At 52.6% G+C, this 23,328-nt stretch overlaps 1 protein-coding gene across 17 annotated transcripts in view; it reads left to right on the plus strand.

The window, feature by feature from the left end:
• The window catches only part of NCOR2 (nuclear receptor corepressor 2), a 251,275-nt gene that overhangs the window by 117,580 nt on the left and 110,367 nt on the right, over nucleotides 1-23,328 (plus strand). For all 17 annotated transcript variants that reach the window (XM_054082546.1, XM_054082556.1, XM_054082558.1 and 14 more), the window contains exons 5-7: nucleotides 1,932-2,111; nucleotides 8,435-8,548; nucleotides 21,590-21,646. In XM_054082546.1, the coding sequence (XP_053938521.1) occupies nucleotides 1,932-2,111; nucleotides 8,435-8,548; nucleotides 21,590-21,646 (351 nt within the window). The remainder of the gene's footprint in view (nucleotides 1-1,931; nucleotides 2,112-8,434; nucleotides 8,549-21,589; nucleotides 21,647-23,328) is intronic.

Below are 23,328 nucleotides of genomic sequence, written 5' to 3' on the forward strand. Positions count from 1 at the left end.
TAGGAGGGACTTCACTGTTCTTCATCCCCACCAGCAGTAGGGTGGAGGCCATCACCGTGTGAATGGTTCCACTTCCCAATACAGGGACGCTGTTGAGATCCTGAATGGTGCCAAGGTGGCATCTGCTCACTTGCCATGTTTGGCATGAGCTGCAACACGGCTGGCGAGCAAGCCAGGGCCATCATCTATGTGCTTCACTAGTTGGAGAAGCAAAGAGGGGTCTGTGCTGTCCTTGTGCCACTGTTACGATGGAGCCACTGAGTTCCATTGGGTCACCCTTGCCCCTCATCAGAAGGACCAGACCAGGAAGGAGGCCGTTGGGTAGCCCTGGACGCTTGCCAGTGGCCATGAGTCACTGTGGAGGGGAGGATCAGTGCCGGTTGGTGCAGAACAATGTCTGCTTTGTCTGCAGGCACCGGGCAGCTGTACTAAAGGCAGCAAAGCTGTGTGAACTTCTTTACTTGTTCGCCTCTCCCCTTCCCTCCCCTCCACAGCAGCTGCACCGCGTGGACTGCCGAGCCTGGCAGGGGTTTACAGTAACAAACCAAGGCACTGCTCCTCTTCCTGCTACCTCCAGGAATAGAAATCCATCCACTGACTAAGCAAATGAACAGATAAACTTTTAATTAAGGTCTTGGGTTGCTGCCAGAAAGGAGCGTCCCGGATCAGGGTAGGTTGTCGGAGTGCTGTGATCCCCAACTGCGTGGCTGATGGCTATTGAACAGGTACTTCATACCAGGTTACGTTCATCAGTGGAGGCTGACCTCATCCAGACAAGCAGCTTGTGTTTGCGGGAGATGGACTTCTTCATTTGGAGCTGGAGAGGCGAAGGATGGAAGTTCTTCACGATGAGGGTGGGGAGGCCGTAGCACAGATTTGCCCAGGGAAGTTGTGGATGTGCCATCCCTGGAGATGTTCAAGGCCAGGTTGGATGGGGCCTTGAACACCTAGTAGGAGGTGTCACTTCCCATGGCAGGGGTGTTGGAATTAGATGATCTTTAAGATCCCTTTGAGCTCAAACCATTCTGTGATTCTATAGTGTGCAGGTGAGGCACCGTGGCTTCGGGATGCTCCTGAGCTTGTTGGACTCAAGAAAGTTGTTGTGTTTCTGGAGGAGGAGCTGGGTGTTTTGATGTGTTTTCCCCTGCCCCAGCTCACAGTCGTTAGAGCTGCTCCTTATGACGGACGCAGAGGTTATGCTGATCCATTTGGTCTCTGATTTGAAGGGTCTCGTTGAGCTGAGAGCTTCTCTACCTGGAATTAAAAATGCTGATTTTCATCAGTTTGGACTATTTTTATTTCAGATGACCTCGAATATCCCCGTTCTTAGTTTCTGGATGGATGCATTTGGCATCCAATGCTCAGAGGTCCCCCTGGACTTTAACAAGAGAGGGAGAAGGACCTTCGTGAAGGATGGTTGGGTTCCTCTCCTCCTGGGGGCTGCCCTCATAGCACCTTTTTGTTTGGCGTAGTAAATGCCGCTCTTCTCTCCAGCGTGGCCCTGTCAGAGGAGGACATGTCTGTGTCTGCCCCATTTTAGTGGCGATGATGTAGCCGTGAGCTGACTGTTGAGATGTGAAGTGACGGGGCTGCCAGGAGCTCCTGAATATGGATAGGTTTATTGATCCTGTAGGAATATGTGGGTAGCAGTGAAGGTGGTGGGAGCCTCTGAGGCTTTGGCAGGAGGAAGAGCTGTGGTCATGTCTGCAGCAGACTCAGCTGGTGCACTCTGGACGTGCTGGAGGTTGTGGAGCATGGCGGTGATGTGATCTGGCAGCTGGTACTGCTTAGTCCAGCAGGTTTTTTAGGGGATGTGTGTCTCCAGAGGGCTGGGAGTGGGCCAAGTAGCTGTGGCAGCTGGCATAGGAGGATGAGAGGACAATCTAAAGGCTTCTGGGAAGGTGCTGACCTGGTTGTTTTGTGCTCCCCAGGATCGTGGCCTGCCGGGCAAACTGGAGCCCGTGTCGCCTGTGAGCCCTGCTCACGCTGACACCGAGCTGGACCTGCTGCCAGCCCGGCTGTCGAAGGAGGAGCTCATTCAGAACATGGACCGTGTGGACCGCGAGATCACCATGGTGGAACAGCAAATCTCCAAGCTGAAGAAAAAGCAGGTAAGAGGCTGTGGTCTGGAGGAAAACACACATCCTCACTTCTGAGTGCTGCCTTACCCTCCATCCTTGCTCATGCGTGTCTGCAGAGGGGATGTGGCACTGCCCAGTGCCACCAGGATGGTCTGTGTCTGCACTCTGTTGTGATGGGCGGTTGCTGCTGTGCCAGCAGTCTGGGGCTGGTAGCTGCAAGCCAAGGGAGCTTTGGAAACCCAGCTTGTGAGTTCTTTTGCATGTCAGGATACCTTAAAGGAAGAAAAATCTTCCCTTGGTGACTTGGCCGTGGTCATGCAAGCGGTCAGTGGCAGAGTTGGAAGTGTATCCTCGGCTGCCCAAGTCCTCCACATGAGGTCTTTTCTTTTTCCTTTCCAGCAATTGTCTCTCCTCACTGTTGTTGCTGCCAATATTGTAGCACTGGGCTGTTTAAAACATTGCAGCGATGTCCTAGTGTCCCTTCCTGTACGTCCAGGCTCCTTCTCCAGGGCTTTGCAGCTCTGCAGCCGTGAGCAGCGTCTGGTCCAGCTCTGGTCAGGGCTGTGCTTGAGCCAGGGGTTGGAATCTGATTTTCTCGGTTAGTGCTTTACCCCTGCGTCACAGCACTCCCCAGCAGAAGGTTTGCCCGCCGATGTTGCCGTGTGTACAATTACCATAAACCCATTAAGAGATTTATATGACAAAACCTTGGGGGACATCTGTGATAAAACCCACAGACTTAAAGGCTTTCGCTTTCTAAAGCAAATCACTTCTCTCTGCCTCTCTCTTACTGGTTGTTCTTTTCCTTTGCTTGAGGCCAGTTTCTAAACCGTCTGATGGCTGCTAATCCCGAAGTGTCTGGGACAAGCGACCGCTCCTGAGGAGTGAGCGGCAGGAATTTGGGAATGGAGTAAAACTTCTGCTTAGGCTGTTGGATGGGGCCAGTGATCCTCAAGGATAGGCACGTAGTTGTCCTTCCGCCCCATCAGATCTATGTTGTCCCATACCAAATACTGCCCCTTTCTTTGCTGCAACAGGAATCAAGACGTTTTCATTTTGTTTTCAAACAACGTGGCTTAATAGACACAAAGGATGGGGTTTACGTGTTCCTTTTTATTTGCAGAGGTATCAGAGGGCTTAGAGAGCGGGAGTCAAGAGGGAACTGGAGCAGCTGTGCTGGGGGTGCAAGGAAGCAGCCCTTTGTGCTGGCTTGCAGGGGCCGAAGGAACATCTGGGGTGGTGGAAACCAGAGAGATTCCTCTTATTGGGTTTGGGTGGGAGCTGGGTGAAGCTAGCCCTTCCCCTCTCCCTCGGAAGCTCGGACAAAATGTTGGTGTCCTCTGTCACCTGGCAGTCTGACTGCTGGTCCATGTTTTTAAGTCACACTTAAGGAAGGAGATGCAAACCGTGGTCATTTCCCACTCAGAAGAGGGGCTTCCAGAGCAGGATGTGTGCCTGGCACAGCGGTGGGATCCTGCTTACGGCATCCAGGAGGACTGACAGCTCTGCCCATCTACTGCCTGACTTGTTTCCGAGATGCTGAGGAGGTGCTGTTGAAGCTGATGGGAGCAGCATATGCTCCTTGCCGTTAAAATCAAGCTGTCTTTCCATAAGGAAATGGGTTTTTTATTGTTGGCTGCTTGGTTGTTTTATTTCTTCCCTCTGAACAAATTTTATGATGCTTCCTCCCCACAAAAATGCTCTGCTGAGTGAGGGAGAAGGTGAAACTGGCTGCTGGCAGCAAAAGCGTCCCCTCCCCTCCTTTATTTTTTTTTTAATTCTTTTTTTTTTTTTTTGGGCAAATGGTGGCAAAGTCGTTTGGTAGCAAATCCCGCCTTTGCCAATGTGGTCTCCTTTCCCCTCTGTCAGGATCCCTCCCCACCCTGGTTCTCCAGCAGAGCTGGCACATCTGAGAGGAGGCATTTTCGGGTGGGGGGTTCCTGACTGAGATGCTCCAGGAATGTTTTGTCCATCTGTACATCTGAGCTGTCAGCACAGGAGAAAGATGGGCGAGGGAAGGCAATCAGCCTGAAACAGATACCGGTCCTGCAGGAATGAGCAGTGGAGCAGGGGAGATATTGGATGCAGCCGGAATATCCTGATGCATTTCCCCTCTGTCTCTGGGAGGCCTTCTCAGGGTAATTAAATACACTTGTGTGGAAAGGTTGTGCAAAACAAAATCCCAACCAACCTCAATCCACCAGCTTTTTGGTTGTTCCAGAAATGCCAAGGAAGGCTCTGTCTGGACTTTGCAAGAAGCAACATCTTTGGCAAGCTGAAAAACCCTCACCAGCCCTGTGCGCCCCTGGCAGAAGGCCACCTCTGTCAGCCATCCCCCATGCGCCATATGCGCTTCAATCTCTCGCTGAGTCCTCTCTCCCCCTCTTCCTGACAGGGAAGGATAATCCTTATGCATTTATTCCTGGCAGCGGTACCGAGGATCTGAAGGAGAAATAAACTGCTGGGCTGCTCTCCGCAGTGGTGCCTGAGCCTCCCTGGGTGCTGAGCTTGGTGAAGGGCTCTCCAGGAGTACAACACTCCCACCTGGTGATGGAGGTGGAGCTGGCTTGGTTGAAGAGCTCCAGGGTCTCCCCTTCCATCTCTCCCCTGGCTGAGTTTCCTGTTCTCCCCTTGGCTTTTTGGAAGTGGTTTTCAGACGTGCCCTATGGCTGGAAGCCCTCTCGTCTCCCCTGGGTGGGTGGAACATCTTGGTACCCAGGTGGGAGGGTGGGGGCTGCCTAAAACAGGGCGGCATAGCAGCTTGGGGTGTGTGTAACAACCTTGGCTTCATCAGGCAGGATGGGGTCTTCCTGAAATGTCGCCCACCTTTCTGCCAGCACCACCGGCTGCCGTGGCCCCTCTGCAGCGTGTGGTCCAGCCAAAGGGACCCTTACCTGGAGAGGGCACCTCCTTCACTTGGAAACGTGTTGACTTGTGGATGCTGTGGGAGCCGTGGCTGTGGCTGACAATGGCCTCTTGCATCCTTTCAACATCGCTGCACTGGCTTTCATTTAGGGAGAGGAGGGGGCTTTCAGGCAGTCGCTGCCGGGAGTGGGGAGGGAGAGAGTGTGGAGCTGTCAAGACTCATCTCTCATCCTGCTTCTCTCCTTGTAAAGGTCACAGTCCCAGTCTAGCTTTTGTGGCAGACCTTTAAGAAATCCATTTTGTCCGTGTCTGGGAACCCTGACCTATTTTGCTTTGCCATTTTCCACAGCTCCCAGGCGTAGCTGTCGTGGGCTGAACCTGCTGTGATCAGGTGTGCTGCCTGCAGCCCCTGCCCACATCCTTGCCTCCAGCCTCTGGCCCTTTAATAACCTTACAATGTTACACCACAGGGACTAGAGTTTAATTCTTTACTATATTTCAGCTATAATTAGGTTTGTATTTTTCTTTTAACAAGCTGCTTTTAATGAGCCTCCACTTACTGGCAAACTTTCATTTCCTGATACGCCATCAAATCCTCTCTGAAATCACTTCCAGCACACTCGACTGCTTTGCACAGTTTTTGTGGGTTTCCAGAACAATGTAGCCAAGTTTTTGACTTTTTTTTTTACCTAAATGTTTTCCCCAAGAGAAGCAGATGATTTGCCTGATCCCTCTTGTGGCTTTCTTCAGTTTATCTCGTGGGAGCGAGGGTGTGTGATGAGTGCCTTGGCTGAGCTGAGGACACCGAGCACAAACCGGCAGGTGCCTGGAAGCACTGTTTCCATGCTGAGGCTGATGCTGAGAAGTGCTTTGCAGCCTGTGATTTTAGCTGTGGCTTCTCAAAGAAGCCCTTCTTGTCCACTTTGCAAGGTGCTGTGATTTGGGTTACCTGAGAAACAGCCGTGGGTGAGAAGAGAAGGAAGCTTTCGTGTTGTGTGTGTGGTTGGAGCCTTCGGCATGTGCTGCAGCAGCGCGGCTGTTGGCTTGCAGAAAGGAATGGGTCCTTGCAGTGCTGGGGAAGGTTCTTCCCCTTCCCAGGTGAAGGTGGCCATTCTCATTCATATCTGGAGTAACCTCTTGGTTAAGCCTCTGACATGTCGCTAGTGCCAGAGTGTGGAGTGTGGGCTGTCCTCCCTGTCCCAGAGCCGGGTACTCAACCATTTGCCTGGTGATGGTGGCTTTTAATTTTGCTATATCTCTATGTTCTTTATGCTGCTGCTCTTCCCTGTGTGGGAAATGATGTCCACCTGTGGGGTGGTGAAGCTTAAGTGGAGTGCACAGCACGGGGCTGCTTCATCATTTAACTTACGGGGTGGGGGTTTTCTCAGCCAAGCCAGAAGAGCTGTCTGGGTGCTTAAGTGTTTTCATGAACTGCATCCTACAGCCCTAGCGCTGCTGAATCTGTCATCAACAGGAGTGGAGGTGATCTGACAGAGGAATAGGTGTCTGCCTTCTTCTTGGATTACCAGGCACTGCTGTCTCTGGGCAGAGGGTGGTGTGCTCGCCTCTGGTTGTCTGAGTCCCAGGTGCATTTTCTTCCTAGTATGAGACTTGCTCGATTTTCCCTGCTGCTTCAACAGGGGATGCTTTAGCTGGAGGAAAAAAAAAAAATACAAAGATTTGGAAACTGGGAGCTGAGCAGTGAAAAATTCACAGGCAGTTTTTGACAACCGCTTCCTCTCCCGTGTCTGTGCTGCCCCACAGCTGCCGTGCTCGGTGTGTGCTCTCCCTCCTTGCAGGGAGCCCATGGGCCCAGTAGGAGCCTGGAGGAATCTGTTCTTTCCTCTTTCAGCTGAGCAGTTCCTCAAACATACTGGAAGGGCTCGGATGTCTCCTCCTGCCTCGCACTGGGAGAGCCGGAGGCACAGGTCGTGAATAAGACATCCCTGGCAGTGATGTTCAAAAGCGCTCTCTTAAATCCACTGCTTTATAATTAATGTTTGCCGTGGCCTGAGCAGCTGGCAGGCGGGTTGGAACACCTTCAAACATCAGTGATCTCTAAAGGAGCATGGACATGCTCCCTGCTGCTTCCCACCTCCCATAGGGGTAGCTGGCATTCAAGCCATCTTTGGCGCTGGGTGTGTTTTGCTGCATGCATGGTGAGGACATGATGGACATGCTCGTGGAGCAGCCCTTGGGCTCCTGGATGCTTTTGCCATGAGTGGGAGTGAAGTTAGGGATGAGGCGCACACCTTGGGTTGCGTGTGTCCCAGCACAGGCAGACACAGAGCTGGAGGGGACAGTGTGATGTCTTTTTGCAGGCAGCTGCTGCGCCTCAGAGTCCAGATGCCATGAAACATGAAGATGTGATGATGTTGTAAAGACCGTAAGAAGGCAGAAGAGCCAACCAAGCAAGCTTCTTAGCACTGTTGTCTCTGAGGGCAGGGCACCTGGCTGGTGGCTGTCCACACCTACTGGGCTTTCGTTAGTAGGAGCCTCGACTGACTTAGTGGTTTCAGCTCAGGACAGCTTGTGAAGGGAGGAAAGGAATGGGTCTCAAAGCCACCTTCCCAGGAGAGCGTGATGGCTTACAGCTGGGAGGCAGTTAATGCTGTGCTGGTGCCCTCAGCAGCTCTTTCTGTCTGCTGGGATGACTGGGACCACATGGTGTGTTCGTGCTGCTGGCATTTGCAGCCTGAATGCTTGGGCTCTCTGTGAAAGTTCACCAAAGGGTATCTTGGTGGCCTGTGCTTGAGCGCCCCACTGTCCTCCACAGGGCCCCTACTGTCCTGTAGCTCTTTCTTGCCCTCTGGAGCACTTTGCATCTCTCACCTTGGCTGAGAGGGCTGCCACATGTCCCAGGGGGCTGACTCTGACCAGGGGCGTCAGCTTTCATGGTGTTACTGCCTCCTTTGCCATTCTTACTGGCTCATCTGGCTGCGCAGCACAAAGGCAGCCAGCACAGCCGCCGTTTCATCAAGAACAGTCATCTCAGGCATCTCCTTTAACCATAGCATCACAAGATAAAGCTGAAGGTGGAGAACAGCCTTGCTGCTCATCCCTCGCTCCTCTGTCGCTCCCTGCAGCACAGCAGCAGGTGTAGAGGCAGGTAACAGCAGAGAGGTGGGCTGGGGCTTTGGTTCCCCTTAAAGGTTTTCAGTAAGATCATTATTTCTAGCCTTGCCTCCTCTTGGTGAACCTTGTTCAAGGCAGGTACTCATCCTCCATGCCTAAAAAGCACAAACCCACCAACACAGGACCGGATGCTTGGGGCAGGACAGTGCTGCGCTTGCGTGGCAGAGGGTGTTATGCAGCTCTCCTCCTTCTCCCCATCCCTCTGTGGCCTGAGCCCACCCGTGGCTCGCAGGAAGCCTTCTGCCATGGTGGTTTCTGCCTCTGTCGCGGCACCGCAGAGAGTCTCGTGTGGACAGGGATGGCTGCGTTTCTCGCTGTGACTCACCCTCCTCCTCCCCCTTCTCCTTCCACAGCAACAGTTGGAGGAAGAAGCAGCCAAACCACCAGAGCCTGAAAAACCCATCTCCCCACCTCCTATCGAGTCCAAACATCGCAGCTTGGTGCAGATCATCTACGACGAGAACAGGGTGAGTATGGAAATGATGGAAGTTAAAAGTAAGATTGTGCTGTGTCAGCCTGACTAGGGACAGGGAGGTTGGTAAGGGGTAGGTTGGGGATTCCGCTGGGTGAGATCTCTGGGGCAGAGGCCGTGGGAGGTGGATCAACAGAGCCCTGTCGGGGATGTTGATAACAGATGCCATGTGGATTGAGCTCAAATGTCTTTGGAAGAACCTGCCCAGGGGGGAGTTGCTATGATCAGCGTTAGATTTGAAGCATTCAGGAGATGCCTTAGAGCCCTGTTTGTGAAATACGGGTTGATTCATCATCTCTCCCAGGCAGGAACCTGGTCGAAAGCTGCCTCAAAGGATGGGCTTTGGTATGGTGGAGTGCGCTGTATGGGTGGAGGGGGACGACCATGGTGCTCTAACACTGCAGGCCAGCTGGACACTCTTCTGGCTGCTCCTGAGCCCCCCAGGGCTGGAGCAGAGTGGATGGGGATGCAGCCATGGCTGGATTTGTGGATATTTGATGCTGTAAATAGCATTAGCAAAGGTCAGGCTGGCATCCTTGGCTCTGAATCTCTGCATTGACCGTTCATTTGTTGCACTCAGCCATCACTTGTGGCAGCAGCCTGAGGAGACACGAATTTTGCTGTGTGCTTTGGAGCGACGTTAGGAAATTGGGCCCTTTGGTAGATAATCAAGCATATTCATTTTCATTTAGGTGTTGGATAAAAAGGATGATTTTGCATAAAAGGAAAACTACCAGTCGCTAATTATTTTGAATTGTGAGGCCTGCGATTTCACTGGAGCTGCAGAAATCCAGGTGCCCTGCTTCTAAAATGAAAAAACAAAACTGCATACATACCCTGCCCTCCCAGGCAGTGCAATTTTCCTGGGCAGTGTTTTTTTCCCCATCTGCTTCACTCCCTGAGCAATAGGAAACCCAGCGCTGGCACAGTCTGTTCACAGTGGGTGAAGAGTGGAGGTCTCTGTCTTTGAAGCGTTAGCAAGTGCCAGCTGGTGGTAGCTTTTCAAACACTGGGCTTTGGGGGCAGATGCTGAGTGTTCTTCAAAGCCATTCTCCCTGTGGCACCTCCAAGTGCCCTCGCCAGGGCTCTTGAGCTAGACAGCTTACGGCTCCTGTGCAAGGGTTAGGTTCAAAAAAAGGAGATCTCAAACATTTTTATTCCTATTCCCTTGAGTGCCATCCTCACTGGACCCTCTCCAGTAGCTGGGCCATGTGAAGAGAGGATGAATGGTGCTGAGGCAGGAGAGGAAGGTGATCTTCAGCCGTTGCATCTGCAAAAGCCTGTGTCATAACAGTCCCGGTTAGGAGGATCTGGCTCTGGGATGAGTGTCCTGCCAGGCCCTGCTCCTGCTTGGCCACCTCTCGTCTCTGCCACCCCAGCAGCAGGGTTACCCTTTCTTTCCTGGCTCTTTGAATCTCCCATCGCTTCCTCCATGGCAAACACGATTGACTCTCCAAGCCTCTGCTATGGCTCCGGACAGTCCTCAGGGTCACTGCCCCATCCTGTGGGCGGTGGCAAAGAGTGCAGAGAGCAAATGTGGTGGTGTATGTTTCTCCTTGAAACTGCTGGGATGCTGTTGTGTATGGTGCTCGATGCTGGTGGCATCCCGTTGTCAGCGTGCCCTGCTTTATTCTGAGTGATGTTGATCCTCCAAGACGAGCTGCTTTCAGGAGTGTTTTGCTATTAACCTTCGCAGTAGGGCGCACTCATTCCAGGTGGGTGCTCAGCAAGCGAAGGTCACATCTGACACCAAATGTTCTGCATAATTTCAAATCTGGCTCTATATTCGTGTCTGCGTGATCCCTGGGACGGGTAAATGGTAATTCTTTCCTTGTTCTTGTAAAGTCCCCTAGCAAGTAGCGTGTAAGCAAGCCTGTCTGTGGTAGGAGACTCAAACCAAACAATCCCTCCCTTTTGCTTGATAGAAACCATAGCAGGGAAGTTCCTCCTTTGGAGAAGACATGAGCTATTCATGGGCAATGGAAAGTCAACAGAGCCTTGCTAGTTGGTGGCTGAGGCCAGGTGATGAAAGGACCCTTTTAAGTTCCATCACACAGAGATGCCAAGCTGTGGCTGCAAAGGGGAGGTGTTCTGAGCATCGCAGACAGCATTGCCTTTGTCATGGGTCCAGTAACAAAGATGGGATTCAGGATGCAATTGTCCTTCTAAAGGGCATCCCTGAGCTCAGCTGTCGGCCTCTGCCCTCCCTTGGACGTGGTTGGGATGCCTTTCAGTGAAGATTGCTCTTCCCATTGGAGCCAGGAGGAGGAAAGCTGGAAAAGGAGAGGATGTGGGAGCAGCGTTAGTCAGGACTGTGGGTGAGAAAGAGCAGCTGGTGGTCAGATGTCAGGTTGCTTTGGATGGCTTTGGTGGCAGCAGACTCTCGGGGTGTAGCCAGCCATCGATAAGCCATGGGGAGAGCCTCGGGCACGCATGTGCTAACCTGTGGCTTTGCTACAGCTGTACACTTAATTGCAAGGCGAGTTGGTAGGAGCAAAGGGCAGCCGGCCACTAGAGATGCACTGATGTAGAGTGGGAATGGTCACTGAGCCAAATTTTAAGCCTTTCCGCCTCTTCTGTGCTGTGGAAAAACAGTAAAGTTGGATGCCTTGAGGTCTGCCTGCAGAAGAAGTGACTGCAAGGGCTGAGCCAGACCTCCAGCCTACATGCAAAGGGAGGAAAAGCCTGATTTACTCACATGGCTTAGCTTGCGGCTCGCTTGAGGGAGGCAGCGCGTGGTAAAAAATGCAAAAAAAAAAGAGGATATTCAGGCCTCGGGAAGAGGCGAGAGAGCAAAGCACCCCAGAAGAGCTGGCAAAGCATGAAATGATCTTTAACAAGCAATATTGTGGAAGGGGGGAAAGCCAGCGCTTGTGCCGATGCCAGAGCATGTGGGAGGCAGCGCGCTTTGTGGAGGGGCTGTCGCCTGGCTCTGGTTTGATTTTTCGTGAACCACGGGTCTGTGTTTCGCTGAGCAGGCGGGTGCTGCTGTGCCCGTTCCCACCGCTCCTGCCAGTTTGTGCCGGAGTTACACACTGCGTGCACTTATACCCTGAACAAAGGAGACACCAAAAACGGTCCATGGGAGAGAGGAGGTTACATGAGGACAGAGCAGTTAGAAACACCGGAAAATCAAGTTAGCCAGCCGTTCTGTGACCTACTTTCCTTTTGGCGATAGCTGTGGCTTTGCAGGGGTGAATGGTTTCTAATTTTAGCTTATGGTTCATCAGGGAAGTCTATATATTCTTCTCAGTGCCGCGCTGGGTATGGATGAGGGCTTGGGATGCAGGTTGGCGCTGGCCTATATCAGATTTTCTCATGCTGAACACCTATCATGCTGATTTTCCCTCTTGTGACCTATTTAACATGTGCAATTTGAGAAGTTCCTTGGCGTTGGAGAGGATAATTGTGGAAAACGTGACCCGTAATCCCTTCTTGCTACACTCTGCTGGACAAGTAATTGATTTCCAGGTAGAAAAAGTTGACTGTACAGATCCTGCTGGGGAAGAACAGAGCAAAGCTCTTCTGGACGGCAGTGAAAGGCTGCGCTATGAGGCTGTGGTTGCATTTGGGAAGGTTTTCAGAAACTTGGTTTATAGAGAAACAGGTGATACTCTTCTTTGTGATCGCTGAGAGCCGGGTGCCTCCTGCCCTGGGTATGTGCTGACCAGAGATCGTCTCCACAGATGAGCTGTGAAGTTGCATCCAAAAAAGTACCTTTTGGGAAATGTTTGCAGTATAACGCAGAAAAATACACATGCGTCCAAGCCAAAATTTCATCTGTGAGTGCAAACTCTACTGTTTCTGAAAGGATGTATGAGAATGGAAGCTAACATTTTTGGTACAATCCATAGACTAAACTGAGAATAAACAGTGGGCAGCATTTTCAGAAGCATCTGAGATCTATTTTCAAAAGTGCTTTTAGTCCTTGAAGAGGCAGAATGATGTTTGCAAACAGTAATGGGTGCTAAAATTGCCAAGATGGTTCAGACAGCACAGCGAGGAGCTCAGAGGACTGTTTTGGCCGCAGGGTGCGCGGGTGCAGGATGGGGTGTGTTTGCCAATCCTCAGCATCCTCTCTCCAGGAGCCGGGTGCCAGCAGGATGGTGCAGAGCTACCAGGGCAAATTGGTTTGTGGCAGGCGTCTTGGTTGCTGTGAGAGGCTGACAGCAATGCAGGTGCTCTTATGAGACCCCACCTGGAGTATCGTGTCCAGTTCTGCAATCCTCCACATAAGAAGGAGATGAAACTGTTGGAACGGGTCCAGAGGAGGCTACAAGGATGATCGGAGGGCTGGAGCACCTCCCATACGAGGACAGGCTGAGAGAGTTGGGGTGGTTCAGCCTGGAGAAGAGAAAGCTGTGAGGAGACCTTATAATGACCTTCCAGTACCTGAAGGGGCTACAAGAAAGCTGGGGAGGGACTTGTAAAATGGCGTAGAGTGACAGGAAGAGGGGAAATGGCTTTAAATTGGAGAGAGGAAGACTTAGATCAGACATAAGGAGGAAATTCTTCATAATGAGGGTGGTGAGGCACTGGCACAGGTTACCCAGAGAAGCTGTGGCTGCCCCATCCCTGGAGGGGTTCCAGGCCAGGTTGGATGGCCCTTGGGCAGCCTGAGCCAGTGGGAGGTGTCCCTGCCCATGGCAGGGGGGTGGAACTGGGTGGGCTCTAAGGTCCCATCCAACTCAAACCATTCTAGGATTCTATGATCTTAACTAAACCGTGTGAGTGATGTTTAGTGTCTCCTGTGCAGGGGGAAGCTGATCCCTGCTGGATCTGGCACCTCTGGGGTGGTGGGAGTGTGGCACGGCCTCCTTGCAGGCTTTGATTTCCCCCTCTGGGATGCATTATTGTATCGAGAGACTTTAGCCACCTTCACCTCACATCCCCACAACCAGGGCAGATCCTCTGTGCATATTTTCAGCTGTGGCTTTATTCCACTGGGCTGTTCACGGGATTCCTTGCGTCTGTCTTCCCCTGAAATCAATTGAGCTTACCTAGGATTCAAGATGTTTTTGTGCTTTAAATGGAAATTTCCAGGTCCCTTGCTAAGCACGGGGAGGAGGGCAGTGTTGCCGTTGCCTTCCCTGAGATGCTGGGCTGGCTGAGCTCTTCTTGTCAGCTTGTCTTGGAGGATGCTGCGCCGTGGCAGTCCTGGCCGTACCAGCAGCCCACCAATGCATCCCTTTACTGCGTGAATTCTCCTCCAAGTCCTGTGCATGTCCGAAGTCCCCACTGGCTACACAGGTGAACTTGTGCCTTCTCTCCAACCATCGTGATGACACGGAGCCTGCACGTACCCATCACCAGCTTTCTGCAAGCTGGATCCAGGGGGTTGGAGGGTCTTTGCAGACCTGCTGTGCACCAGAGACAGGCAGGTTTCCTTCTTGGAGACCAGATAAAAAGCAGCCTCCATCCGTTATCAGACCTGTCCCTGCAGACAAGCACATGTCCACTTTCCTCTAAAACATTGAGCTCTTTTATCGGAGAGGGCGAGGTCATGTCAGGACACAGTGTGACTTCGCTCTCCACCGCCATGCCAGAAAGGGGATGCTGCGTGCTGCGAATGGGACGGGTCCTGCTGGGGTACATCCCTCCCACCTCACCCCTGCACGCCGTAGGTGCCTGACAGCTGGTGGCCACGCAAGCCCATACCTCCTCTTCTGTCAGCCCTCCAAAAACTGTGTTTGATGCAGTGCAGGCGGTGGGAGCAGGCAGCAGTGTCTGTCTTGCTCTTGGGATTGAGTTGGTGGAAATCAATAAGATGAAATTTTAATTCATTTTCTGTCTCGGTGCTTGTTTCCTCAGAAGGGCACAGCTATCTATCTATAAATTCAGCATTATGCTGTAAAATTGGAATTCAAAGGGTTGTTTTGAACTTTTTCCACCCCCTGCTGCTGTTGTGTCTGTGCAGAGCGTGTTCCCAGCTATCCGTTTAGCCTCCTCGAATACCTTCATAAAGCATTAATGCCCCATCCATAAATAAGAGAATAAATAAACGAACGCTTTTAGCATTGCAAAGTATAATCTAGCCGTTAACTACTCAAAGGCACTGAGTGTGACTCAGATCCCACAGGGATTTTATGTCTGTATAACTCTGATTTTCTATGAACTCCCGATTTACATTAGAAAGGGACGAATCGGGCTGCATCGCCAGCACAGAGCTGGTGCAGTAAATAAAACCTTATCAGTGAAACTGCTTTCAAGCATTAAATCTGCAGGGATTTTTTTTTCAAGTTCTAGTTTACGTGGTAGTCAGGGTGGTGGCATTTCCTATTTGGCTGCTGAAAGGGCCTTGTTCAGTTTGTTTCTAATAACCTTTACTCTGGGGTTGCCTCATAGTGGCTCAGTGATGCACACAGGCTTTCAGTTAGTCGCGAGGGGAACAAGGAAGGTCAGAGGTTGGGTGCTGTGAACACTTCTGCGTGACGGCAAGATTTCCAAAAAGACAAAATTGAAACATTTAGCCTGGAGTCATTGAGAATCCTTTTTTGTTTTGGTGGGTTTTCTGATGGTCCTGATGTCTGTTTTTAATGTCTACTTCCAGATCTGGAATTCCCAGTAGATGCATTGGCTTAGAGGCTTTGTCCACAACTAACCCAGACTGGATAATGCCATGTCCTGGAAATGCATTTTCCTGGAAATAAGGGTGAGAAGTACAGAGAACCCAAATCTGTCAGAGGGAGGAGCACAGACCCTGCGGCTCCAAATCCCTGGGTTTGGTGACCAGAGCTTTCTTGTAACTGCTCCAGTGTGGAGACTTTGATTTCTCAAATGCCCACATTTTTTTGCGATTTTTTTGCGATGGCAGAGCCCTGTTAGCACCTTGCTTTAAAATCAATGTGCCTTTGACTGGCACTGTAAACTTGCAGACGGCAGAGCGTGATGCTAGGTCAGTGTGTGAGTGGAAACCCACCTACGATGGGAAATTCACCGCTGGGCTGTGGATGGAGTGCAAGAGAGCTGACCACAGAGGCTGGGTGGCAATGACTGAGCTGTCTTGTCACGCTATGCACAGAATTGGGGAGACTGCTATTCACACACGGCCCCAGTGTGACCTATTTCCTCATTTTTCTTACTATTTGTGATTAGACATTCATAACCACCACTGCATGAATCCGCAGGCCTGCTCCGCAGGGATGGGGCTGTGTCACCGCTGGTGCCGTGGGGGGATGGGTCCAGCCAAGCACAGGGCAGTGGGGAGCATGCAGGGTACCCACATCCCACGGGCACCTCTGGAGACCATCAGCCCCTGGGCCAGGTGAGGAGCCTGGCACATTCCACTGAGGCTGGCTCGTGTCCCCTGATGCTCAGGGACGCTTGGATTCAAGGAAAAGGCAGGGGAGGGCACACATCCTCAGGCAACCGCAGTTTGGGGAACACTGGTGGTGGCCATCCCTGTTGGCTGTGGGAGCTGGGGAGAGGGAAGGGAGTTGCTTTCCCTTCCCACAGTGCCAGGGCTCATCCCACCTGCTTTGTGGGAAGGGCAGCAAACGGTTCGGGTGATTTGGCTCTTGGAGAGAGGGTGCTGAGGTTTAAAGGGAAAAAAATTAGTATCTGTGGGCGTAGAAATGAAAATCTTTCACCATGACACCAGCACTGCCAGGTCGTGCTTTGGTCCCGGCAGATCTTGGCACAGAGGCAGCGCCTTTAGATGCCCTCAGACTGTTTGCCTTTCTGCTTAATATAAAAAGGTATCTCGCCTGAGGGTTTCCATGATTTCTGCTGACCTCAGCCACACTTCTCTTGAATTTTGCTTTAAACATCGTCCAGCTCCCGCAGGTCTCTTTGCTGTGCCACTCCTGCAGCTCCGCCTGCCTCCGGGAGCTCCTGCTGCCCGGACAGGAATTTTTCCCAGCGCCACCCTGTGTGCAGCTCTTCTGCCTTTCTAAGGGCTTTGCTTATCTCCACGCAGGACAAGCCCGGTCCCAAATAGAAACCCTTCCATTCTGCAGCGCTGCTGCCTACGGGCTGCTATAAATAACCCCGGGAGCGCAGTTCAGCTGCAGCAGCTTTGCAGTGCATGGAGCGATGGCTGGAGTCAGTCCAAAAAAATGCTGCCTCCTAATTTCAGATCCGCTTTCTCAAAATAACTCTTGTGTTTCCTTCTCTTCCATTTTTAAACTTTGCTTTAAGAAGAGCCCACGCAAAATCCCAGACTCTCCCTTCTCTGGATTTGGATGTTCCGCTGCTTTGTGGGGTAGGCTCGTCATCCCCGCGGGAGCTCACATGGCCGGGAAGTTGCTCTCCTGCCCGCTTCCCCCTCCCAAGCCTATTTTAGGTTTCTTCAAAGGGAAAGCGAGGGGCTGGAGTTTGCTTTGGAAGCCAAATGCGTTTTAGGTGAGAATTGATGTTCTTGGAGTCTGCAGGGAGGTTGCTGTCATTGACGAAGATATCTTTAGCTCCAGGCCTGTTGGAGGAGCGTGAGACAGGGTAAGAGCACAGCCTCCCCAGCGGCGGTCTGCCCGCCTGTGCCCCTGCCCCTGGGAAGATGGGGAAGGAGGGTTTTGGGGGGCAGATGCTGCTGCTTGCCACATCTGTGGGTTCTTTTTTGTATCCGCGGGCCTCCCAGTGACATAGATCAGTGTTTGAGGTTCAGCCATGCTTCTTGAGACACCTTGATCCTTCTGAAAAATGCGCGTGGAGGACTAAAAGGTGATGGGCTTCCCCTCTTCAGCTGCATCGTGCCTAAACGCTCACCAGAGGTGGTGTCTGTGCCCATGGTTGGCCTGTGCCGGTGCGAACCTCAGAGGCGCTGTACTGGAGTAAAGTGACTGATGGTAAATGGGAGCAAAAGTCAGCCCCAGGGCTTCAGTCCTTCTGCAGCCGCCACTGCTCTCAGGGCTGTAGCAATGCTGAATCGGGAAAGGGGGTCATTAGCTGCTTGCTGTGAAGCTGCAGAGGGGCTATAAAGCGGTGGGGATCTTCATGCATCTCCCCAGAAGTAATGGCTGGATTTGCTGCCTGATGTACATTTCTTTCTGTTAAATAACAGGGATTGTAGGCGTGGGTGGGTTTATTCAGCAGCCGTAGGATGAACCTTCTGGTTTCCTTCTGCAGGGTCAGTCACTGATCTGATGAAATCAGTATTGGGACAGAGCGCTGGGTGGCTGCGCCAGTGGAAAGGGAAGGATTTAACAGGGCTGCCAGTGGTCTTCAGCTGTGGGGAGAGGTAGGGGCTGCCCTTGCATCTGAATGGTGCCTAAATTCCCCAGTGAGGCTTCTGGCTAGCTGGGTCCCCAGGCAGGGATGTGTCTCCCTGTGTCTGTCTGCTCTCCAGGATGAGCCCCAGAGCAGCGGGAACCTTCTGCTGGCATAGTATGTCCTTCCCGGTTCTGCTGCCAGCTCCCACCTTGGTCTGCATGGTCTTTCAGACGGCTCATTACAGTTCCGATATGATCTGATAAATGCAGCAAGAAGCATCAGCAATTACTGTGGGTGTCAAGTGTTAATTGGGTGACTTTCAAGATAGAGGCATTTCTTTGTGTACATACAAAGATATGACGTGCTTGGAATAGTTTCCCCTCCTGATCTTTCGTTCTGGAGACGCGTACGTTACAGTCGGTTAATGCAAGACAAATTATGTCATTCTTCTTGATTCACCACATGTTCTGCCTGTGGTGATTTGCCTCTGGGTTGTCTCATTAAGTTGTCTAAACATGGCAAATGCAGCAGCTGAACACACTTGGCTGTTTCTCGAAGTTAATTGCATTGTACACACGGTCCTCCAGCATCGTCAGTTCCCAGTGCCGTCCGCCACTGCCAGGGCCTCTTGCACCAGCACTGGCGCCCACGAGAGTGGCCCTTTGGTGGGACCAGCTGCCTCAACCTTGGGTTGCAATCCTCTTCCCACAATTACACTGCCTGTGACTGGTCAGGGTGCTGATTTTTATCCCAGATATGCACCAGAATATATTCAGGGAAGCTGATGCTTCCCACTCGCTGGCAGATGGTGGTGGACACGAGGATGGTTGGCCACATCACACTCTTGGCAGTGGATGCACTGTCTTTTCTAGCAGCTTTAGCGATCCCCCCTTGAAAATCTTACCCCCAGTCTTAATTGTTTAAGACTTCCAAACTCACCGTGCTGATGTTCTTCGAGGTGAGCAGATTTTATAGCTTATAGAGACCGAACTATTAGGCTCTGTCTGAGAGTTTTCCATTGCGTGATTATTTCCGAGGGGTGCGTTCTCACTGATGGAGTCAGATGTGCAGCAGTGGAAACGTCTTAATGCTTCAAGGGGGAGCCAGACTGGGCTGTGCAGCTCTTGTGTTTGTTCCTCAGGCTGTGTTTGCTGGGGTTTAATTTCCCTATCATCTACTGGAGCATCCTTGGGATTGGCAGGGCCAGGGGTAGCATTAGCCAGGGCTGTCCCATCTTCATCAACCCAGTGGGAAATCTCCTTCCAGGGAGGGAATCTTGTGTGCAAGAGGCACAGACTCTGTAGCGGTTCTGTTTTATGAGGAGGGTAGATACGTGTCTCTCCTCCCTCGGGCCCTGTATTATACACCGTTGATCTAAAGCTTTGCAAATGCTGCTCTTTGCAGGTAGGTCCTGGTGCCGAAGGTCCCTTTGCTTCCCCCTTGGGTCAGGTGGGGTCCAGTCCCTCTTTTCCCTTATGTGCCAAAGCATCCTCACATTGGCAGCAAACTGGCACGGGAGATGAGTTGGGAGCAGTTGATTGCAGTGCAGAAAATGTAGTTGCTCTATGTAAACACACAGTTCTTTCCTGGGAGCCTGAGCCCCAGGCGAGGGCTGGTGCTTCTGTCTGTCTCAGCTGTTTCCCAGCCCCTCCCGGGCATTGTTCTGGGGTTCGCTTGCTCTCCAAAGACCGATCTCCATTGCTTGGATAGCCATGCTTTCCCTGTGGTCCCTGCAAGCATCTCCCCACTGGTCTGACACTGGACAGAAGCGTGGTGCGCAGTGAGCAGCGTGCTGGAGGTGTGGGGCTGAGCTGATGGGGGGCTGCACCGTCTGCCTGTCCCCGGGTGCCGGGGGCATAGAATCATAGGATAGTTTGGGTTAGAAGGGACCTTAAAGGTCATCCAGTTCCAACCCTCCTGCCATGGGCAGGGACACCTCCCACTGGCTCAGGCTGCCCAAGGCCCATCCAACCTGGCCTCCAGGGATGGGGCAGCCACAGCTTCCCTGGGCAACCCTGCCCATGGTCCTCCTGGGTTGGAGCAGGGACTGGGAGAGGCCAGGAGGGCAAAGCAGCTCTCCGGGACTGGCTCCAGCTGCGCTTTAGGCTCTGTCACAGCTTCACTAACTGCTCTGCTTCTCACGTGTGTGTGTCCTTGCCTGTAAGGGACACGCAGCGATAGTGACATCTGTGAGCCCCGAGGGCTGCTGCGCAGGAGCGCTGCGGATGAGCAGGCGGGGGATGCGTTAAGAGCAGGGCTGCTGCGAGCATCGTGTGGGGACGGTGCCAGAGCAGGCACGCTTTGTGGTTACATCTCCCATAGCATCCTTGAAGTTGTTTCTAAATTGAAATAAAGCTTTGTGTCCTCCCAAGAGTGTGGTAAATAAAGGAGCTGGAAGCATGTCCTTGTGGCGGTGAGGCACCTGGCATGGGTTTTGCAGCCGGGCTGGGGCTGTTTTGCCGGGCCCTGAGCTTGGCCGCGCGCAGGGTGACTCATGCAGCTGCTCCGGGGCCAACTCTGCAAAAGTGCATGCTGGCAGATGAGACTGTGTGGGTGTGCAAAGCCCCGGCGAGGAGCTTGCACATCCAACGGCTGCATTGGCACTTCTGAGGAACAGCTGGTGGCGAGGGGGTAGGTGAAGCTTTGGGAAGCCCACTGAGGGAGGCGGATGCCGGGGCAAGCTGGCAGGGCGATGCGCCAGCTCTTGGTGAGGTATCCCCTGTGCTGAGACCCTGGGAAGCTCAGTGTATCCGATGCTAGAGAGCAACTTGAGCCAGATCCCCAGAGCTGAAATCCCTTCCTTGCCCTGCCAGGGTCTTCACCTGGGGTTTGTTAAAGCCCCGTGGCTCTGCCAGGGAGCCCAGAGCCCAGCCCTGCCCAGCTCCCCACCCCTGGGGCTCAGCTCCCATCCTGCAGCTTTAGTGCTTATTGAGTTAGAATGGTGAATGTGCTAGGATTTTCCCTTCCTCCAGCTCCCAAACCTGTTTAAATCCTGGGGAAGGTCTGCCCTGCACAGTGCCCTTTCTCCCCCGTTTTAGGCAGTTGTGGATTTTCTCTTCCCCCCTACCCCAAGATAGTTAAAACTGCCAATTTTTTTGAACAACACCTCTGAAAATCCATCTCCTCACCCCCTCTTGCTGCCAGGTACTTGGCTTTATCAGCTCAGCCCTGTGCAGCTCTGGATTTATCGGACTGTCAGTAACCCCCAGTGAAGAGCCTGGCTTTGCAAGGAATTGCTGTTTACTGAAAATGTCATCTTTTATTTAGACTCCTGCTGCAACCAACCCATGTCTTCTTTTCAGGCCTGTTTAATTAGTAACCACTGCACAACCCCTGACACGTGTTTCAGGGTGGTTTTTTTTTTCCTCTAATAAGCACTAGGTAGCTTGGCTGGGGCGGAAGGGGGCAGAGAAGGTCTCTCTTGCAGCGGGGAGGGGAGAGAAGCGAGAGCAAGACAGGAGCCAAGGGCAGCTCAAATCCAATGATCACATGCTCGTAAAGCAATGAATCCTAGAAAGGGCATCTCTGTGTGTGCGCCGGCTCACCTGCCCTCCTCCTCACATGGCGGCTGTGCAGAGGTAGCGGTTGTGATCCCCCTGCCTGGCACTCGGAGGGGTCAGGGGTTTGGGTTGCGTCCAGGGCAGAACTTCGATTCATTAAAGCTGCGATAACTCGAGTGCCGGAGCCTTTTGCCCATGGAGCTTCCTTGTGGGGCCAGAGGCTGAGCTGAATCTTTCCGCCCGCTTTCAGGCAAGAGTGGGATTTGCAGCAGTTCTTCAGGGATCTGAGGACAGGTTTTGGCACAGGAGAGACCTGGAGCAGAAGGCTGCGACTGTGATCGATGGCAGAAATAACTTTTCTTCTCCCTTCTCTCCTTTCCTCCCTGCAGAAGAAGGCAGAGGCTGCCCACCGGATCCTGGAGGGACTGGGGCCCCAGGTGGAGCTGGTGAGTGTCACCTCGCTGTGGGGAGCGGGAGCCTGGCCAAACATCCCTGGGTGGTGAGCGTGGCACCCTGTGTGTGTGTGTGAGCCATCAGAAGGAAGCATGCTGCTGGCCTGGACCTCTGGCACCGCACCAAGGCAGGAAGCAAAGCAGCTGAGATGAGTACTGAAACTGCAGGCAGGCGTACACACAGAGCCTTAACCCTTAGGCTCCTTCCTCGCACGCTGCGGCGGAGCTGGGTGGTAGAAGGGGCTCTGGCACAGCCTGCCTCAGCTTGGAATGCTGATTGGCTTCATCTGCTGGGGCCTCGTGGTGCTGCGTGGGAGGGATGGGTGCTGGGACAGCTCTCCTGTGTCCCAGCTCACCGTGAGCAGAGGAGTGTGCTGGAGGGTGCTCTGCAAGTGCAACCTGGTCACCGCTGCGATGACCTGCAGGTATCGGGACTCGCGCACATCCTATTTCTGTCTCCATCATGCACAGAGAGGCTGAGAAAAACAACTTATAATTAATTGTCAGCTTTGATCTGCCCCCCTCATCCAGCGAAATCCAGCTGTAAGTCAAGTGTTGGATTTCTGGAGGGGTGGCTGAAAACAACCCCTGAGGGGCTGAGTCCTGGGGAAGGGTGCTGGGAAAAGGTGTCTGCAGCGATGCTGCTGGAAGGATGGGAACAGGGCAGCCGTGGTCTGATAAAGCGGCTCTTGCTTTGCCCTGGCTGAGGGGTGCAGAGGGGGAGGCATCCCAGCCAGGGCAGCGTGGAGCAGTCAGCTCATAGTCCTCGGCAGCTGCAGTTTGGACTTGCCTTGTGGAGGGGGTGCTAATCATCCCCGAGTGTGTAAAGGAGAGGTCACAGGGGAATTAGTGCTCTCTGCTACGTGTCAAAGCCCGCTTCCTTGTTTGAGGAGGTAGCACTCATTATTTTTCCTTTGAGTCACCGGGGTCAAACCCTTTGCTCCCTTTCTGCTCTAAAGATTGGCAGTGCCTGGGCTGGTGCTTTCTCAACCAAAAGATGTTTCATTTCCTTTCTTTCCTCTATTTTTTTACTTTTCTCTTTTATTTCTTTTTTCTTGTTTGTTGATGCTTTATCCTTGGGTTCTGTCAGGGGGAGCTGTAGCAGAGCCCAGTGCAAACCCTTCCTCTGTCTCCCTGCCTTACTCTTCAGAGGGCAGGGAAAAGCTCTGCTGAGGAAACCCTGCAAAACCCAGATTGGGCTCTGTGTGCATTTTGCAGACTCTCATCTGTCTGCCCAGAGAGAGACACTTCCTATGGCCCAGCCCCCATGCTGTGTTGGGCGAAACAGCACCCAGGACCTGCCAGCAGCCACTGGGAGACAAAATGAACAGTCAGATCATCTTCTGAGTTAGAAAGGAAGCAGCTCCAGGAAGGAGAGCAGCTTTGCGTGTTGCACCTGATGTACGTGTCTGGTCCACCATGTCCCACACAATGTGCCCCATCCCTGGAGTTGCTGTGACCCAGAGATCTCCTGCAGGGAGACTGGCACAGCCTGGTGCTGATCCTGTGCCAAACCTCAGCAAGGAGCAGCAGTGGCTCTCACTGAATTGCAGGGTCTTGGATTGCTGTTGGCCCCTCTCTGGCTGCCAGCATCTTGCTTTCAGTGGTTCAGAGAGCTCTGGTTATTGCATTTGCAACAGTGGTGGGGACAGATACACTTCGGCTTTGTAGCAGGG

Source organism: Cuculus canorus, chromosome 17, assembly GCF_017976375.1.
Source record: "Cuculus canorus isolate bCucCan1 chromosome 17, bCucCan1.pri, whole genome shotgun sequence".
NCBI classification, from domain to species: domain Eukaryota; kingdom Metazoa; phylum Chordata; class Aves; order Cuculiformes; family Cuculidae; genus Cuculus; species Cuculus canorus.